At 61.1% G+C, this 5053-nt stretch overlaps 1 protein-coding gene across 1 annotated transcript in view; it reads left to right on the top strand.

Annotated features, from left to right (window-relative positions):
* Positions 1-2234, top strand: part of SRRM3 (serine/arginine repetitive matrix 3) — a 20197-nt gene extending 17963 nt beyond the window's left edge. The window contains exon 14 of the mRNA XM_057373375.1: positions 1807-2234. Within this exon, the coding sequence (XP_057229358.1) occupies positions 1807-2023 (217 nt within the window). The 3' untranslated portion in view covers positions 2024-2234. The remainder of the gene's footprint in view (positions 1-1806) is intronic.
* Positions 2235-5053: the final 2819 nt, after the last annotated feature.

The following is a 5053-nucleotide window of genomic DNA, read 5'->3' as shown; positions in this document are numbered from 1 at the left end:
GAAGGAAGGAAGGAAGGAAGGAAGGAAGGAAGGAACAGATGGATGAACGGATGGGTAGATGGAGACATGCATGCATGGATGCACGGATGGACAGATGTACACATGAATGAACAAATGGATGAATGGATGGGTGAATGGGTGAGTGGATGGATGAATGGATGGACAGACATACAGATGGATGGATGGATGGATGGATGGACAAAATCAGCCCTGTGGATGGATAGATAGCCCTGAGGATGACTTGGTGAATCAGCTGCCCCAGACAGATGGATAACCAGACTGCCTCCAACACTGTGACCTTCTGATCTCTTCCTATTTTGAGGCATGAAAACAGGAATTAATTTTAATCCGCCTGTGCATATTCCAGCAATACGCACGTCCACAACCACGTCTCTCCTGCCCTCCAAAAGCTGGTTTCTYCTCCTTGGGATCCTATTGCCTCAGGATCCTGAGCTGTAAGACAGGCAATATTTCGTGCCAGACGAAACACTGTGTGCATATGTAGCACCTCGTTAAGATGCAGTACTGGCGGCAGGGCCGTGCCGAGCCCAGATTACCTCCTTCCTGACCTATTTGTCTCTCCTGCTATCAGCTGGGAGATCAGGGGGGGCTGGATTTTCAGAAATCAGCTCTGCCTCGCTGTGGGAGGGATTTTGTTTTGCCTGGACTGGACTGGAGTTGTCAGGAGGGAGGACAGGAGAAAGGACAGGAGGAACACTGCGGAGGCCACGGGTTAGAGCTCCCCGCAGGTCTACCTGATGAATGCCCTGGAAAGATCACGGGCTGGGAAAACAGCTCCCAGTCCAGCCCAGATGCCACTGGCTGGTTTTCCATCCCTCCTGCTCCATCCTGGCTGTATCAGGAGGTCCCCAGGGAGGTGGCAGGGCTGGCTGGAGAACACAATCCCTGTGAGGACTGTCCACCCTATCCTTGGGATGGATGGAGATGGCAGAGCCAGCTCTGCTCAGGGTTCAGAAGGAGTTGAGCCATTTCTGTGAGGTGTAGAGGATGCTTTGGGGAGGGGGGCAGCCAGGGACACACCCCCGGCCCCCTTGCCTGCCCCATAGCCCAGCCAGCAGYCCCAGGGCTTTTCCTTGCCCTCCTGCCCAGTCTCAGTTCCCATCACCCCCCTCCACCACATGGTCCTACCTCAGTGATGCCAACTTCTCCTTTTCCATTTCATCCCAAGGTCCCTCTCGGAGAGCATCGCCGCCAGCCCGGCTCCCAGGGTAACCTCCCCCCTTCCTCCTCCTCCTCCTCCTCTTCCTCCTGGACCCCTCTGTGTCTCCTCACACTTTAGGATGCTCTCGGCACCCAGCCGCTCTCTGGTCCCACTAACACCAGGCCGGGAGATGGGACAAGGGGCCGACTCCCAATGTCGCTGTCCCCATGTCCCCCCACCCCACTGCTCCTCGTGCTCCTCTTGTCCTTCCTCATCCTCAGGCGCCGGCAGGCCGCAGTCGCCTGCCGCTAATCCCAAACGTCTCTTTTTCAGCAGCTTTCAAYCTTTGGTGTCTGGGAAACACAAAAGCCACATTAACCTGCTCACTTTCTGCCCTCGACGCTGCCTAATCCAGGACTAACACCCCGGGGGAGGGGGCTGGGGAGGAGGAAAGGGATGGACGGAYGGATGGATGGATGGAAGGGGAGGTGATGCCGGGTGGCCGCATCCCGACACCCCGCAGCCGGTCTGGCACGCTCGGCTGCCCTGGGTGGATGCTTGGCCGTGCCGGGGGTCCAGCGCCGGACCCCCTGCCCCGAGCGGCTTCCGAGGGGACTGACTCAGCTTCCCTTTTCCACTTGCAGCGCCCGCAAGCGTCCCATCCCCTACTACCGGCCCAGCCCCTCGTCCTCCAGCTCGCTGAGCACTTACTCGTACAGCCGGAGCCGCAGCCGCAGCTACGACAGCTACAGCTCCAGCCGCAGCCGCAGCCGGACTCGCAGCCCCCCCAGCCGCTCCCGCAGCCCCAGCCGCAGCCCCAGCTACAACAGCCGCAGCAGCTCGGAGAGCGCCGGCTTCTGAGCCCCCCGGCACCCGGCCGCAGCCCCCCGACAGCCCAGCTCTGCCCCCGCCATGCCACCTGCGCCCCCAGAAGGGACGGGACCGCCGGGGAGGTGGAAAGGAGCCGGGGGATGCTAAGGATGGACCAGGCAGCCGGGGAAAGCACGGACGGGAAYTCAAATGGGTCCTTGCAACGCCCCGGGAGGGGGCGGCTCCCCTCGCTCCGGGGTGATTTGGGGGTCGGGATGGGGAAGGGGAGGATATCTTCGTATTTCTGCGAGTGCCGGGGTGGGGCGGGGTGGGGTGGGCGAGCACAGAGCGAGGGAACAAATGCTCTGCAGAGACCTTGGGGCCAGTGGGTGGGGGTGGCTGGGGACACCCCTGGGACCCCCTGTGCTTTTTTGGGTTGGTTTGACTGTTTTTTAGCACAAGAGTTATCCCGGGGAGGTGGGCGGGGGYGGTGCAGGCTCAGCTGGAGGGCGTGATGCCATCCAGAGGCCAGCAAGACCCTGTTTCCCCCAGCGAAGTTRTCCCCAGGGTGTCACGGGGGACAGGGGCACGACAAAACATTTTGGGGTCCCCCCAGACGTGAGCACACGCCGAGCCGTGGATGAACAAAGCCGGCAGCACCCGCAAGTCTCTCTCCAAGCGAGGAGATCCAGGAGGAAAACGCTGCTTGTCCCAGCTCAGGAGCCGGCCCTGGCACCCACYCACCCCACCCAGTTTGTGGGGACGGAGCTGTCACCCCCGGGAGGAGGGAGCTGCAGGGCCTAGGGCGGGGCAGGGGGTTCTCCACCCCCGGGGGTGCATCCAGCCATCCCCAGCTTCGGCACAGCCCACCCCACCTCTGGGCTCGCAGCCCCCTGCCCCCTCCTGCTCTGGGGCAAAGTGGCCGCTTTTTAAACCGAATTATGGAAAGAGAGAGGCAGGAGGGTCCCGGGCTTGGCCCGCAGCCCCGCTTTTGCAGGATTTTGCTGATTTCCCAAAAAAAAAAAAAAAAAAAAAAAAGCCCCGCGGGTGCTGAGGACAGCCGCGGCCCCCCGGGGCGGTTGGTGTTTAATCCCGATGGCCCCGCGTTTTCCGGCCGGCTGGAGCGGGACAATGGGGATGAGGCTCCCTGGGTGGGAGAGCAGCTGCCCGGATTAACCCGCTGCCCCGGGATGCAAAGGCAGGCTTTGGCCGGCCCGCTCGGCGCTGCTTTCCAGCCAGCCGGGACCGGGAGGATCCTTTGGAGTCCGGCTCAGCTGTAATGAGACAGCCTCGTTAGCCGTGGCCTGATGAACCAGAGGTCCTGGCAGGGCAGAGTGAAGGGGCACTGCGGGGTCAACCTCCCAAACCCGGAATGTCCAGGGACCAGGCTCAGACAGAGGCTGAGGTTTCACCAGCCTTGGGGAAAAATCCCAGGAGCTGGGAGGGGATGGGTGCCAGCCCCTGGGTGTCCCACCCATCTGCTGGCAAAGCCAGAGCAGAGCTGWTAGAAATGGGGTGAACAGGTAAGGAGGGGACACACTCGTGATGCAGCTTGTCCCCACGGGCCAGCCCCGGGCAGGGTGACAGCTCTGGATGTGACCGTGGCAGGAGGAGACAAAGGGTCCCGCYCTCCTGGAGCCTGGGGAGATGGAGGACGTGAGTTCCCCCAGCATCCCTACAAACCCCGAGCCACGCGCTCCAAAAACCATCCCAGCAATTCCAGCTGCTGCCCCACAGCCGCCCCCCACACCGCCCCATGGGAAGCTCGGACTGACCGCTGGACCCCCAACCCTGCTGGGCTATGGGGGAATCCTCTGAGAATATCCCAACCCAAGCCAGCAGCGGGAGATTTCCCCAGCCCTGCAGCCCCCGTGGGGCCGCGGCTCCCGAAAACCCGAGACCCGACTGCAGCGGCGCCGCGGACCAGCCAGCACATCAGGGAAAAATTCCAGTCTTCCTCTTTTACAGTCTCTGTCTCCTGCCGCGGAGGGAGCCAACTGGAACAAATACTCTGTAGAAATACTTCAGTATTTTCCTGTCGCGCGTGCGCTCTCTCTCTGGGTTGTGAGTACAGCTGTAGATGCCGTGAGCTGGTGCAATTATAATAAATATACAGTATATATTGTAAATTACTCTGCTGGGCACTGAGAGGTTTCTTCCTGCTGGGAATTACCCTGCTCCCTCCGTCCAGCTCCCTGCGGATCCACCCCGCTCTTCCCTCTGACTCCGTGCGGAGCAGCACCGGGAGTTTTGTGTCCGATCCCCTCGAGGATCCTGCCGTGGGGTGGGGGGGCTTTTTGGGAACACCTCCCTYTGCATCCTTCCTGTGTCCCTGCCGTCCTCCTGGCTCCCTGCATCCCTCCCTTTTGCTTGCCAGCTCCCACCCATCCTGTCTGCATCCCTCCCTGCTTCCCTCTCTGCATCCATCCCAACATCCCTCCCTGCATCCCTGCATCCCTCCCCTCTCTCCCATATCCCGGCATCCCTCCCTGCATCCCTCCCTGCATCCGTCCCTGCATCCATGCATCCCTCCCCCATATCCCGACATCCTTCCCTGCATCCATCCTTCATCCCTGCATCCCTCCCTGCATCCCTGCATCCCTCCCCCCTCTCCCATATCCCGGCATTCCTCCCTGCATCCATCCTTCATCCCTGCATCCCTCCCTGCATCCCCCCCTCTCCCATATCCCGGCATCCCTCTCTGCATCCCTCCCATTTGCCTGCTACTCTCATTCCACACCTCCCGCATCCCTCTCCTGATCCCTCCCATCCTTCCCTGCTCCTCCCTGCATTCCTGCCTGGGTCTCTCCCATCTCCCTGCATCCCTTCCTGCATTCACACCTGCAACCCTTCCATTCCTCCCCGTATCCTTCCTCTGATCCCTCCCCTCCCTCCCAGCATCCCTCCCTGCATCTTCCTCTGCATCCTTCCCTGCATCTCCTCCATTTCCCTGCATCCCTCCAATTTCCCTGCATCCCTCCAATTTCCCTGCATCCTTCCCATTTCCCTGCATCCCTCCCTGCATCCCTGCCTGCATCTCTCCTGTCCCTCCCACATTCCTCTCGTTTCTCCGCATCCCTC

Source organism: Malurus melanocephalus, unplaced genomic scaffold (assembly GCF_030028575.1).
Source record: "Malurus melanocephalus ecotype Western Australia unplaced genomic scaffold, MMel_1.1 scaffold_193, whole genome shotgun sequence".
NCBI classification, from domain to species: domain Eukaryota; kingdom Metazoa; phylum Chordata; class Aves; order Passeriformes; family Maluridae; genus Malurus; species Malurus melanocephalus.
The sequence above is the reverse complement of the archived record's forward strand: the minus strand, read 5'-3'. Positions and strand labels throughout refer to the sequence as shown.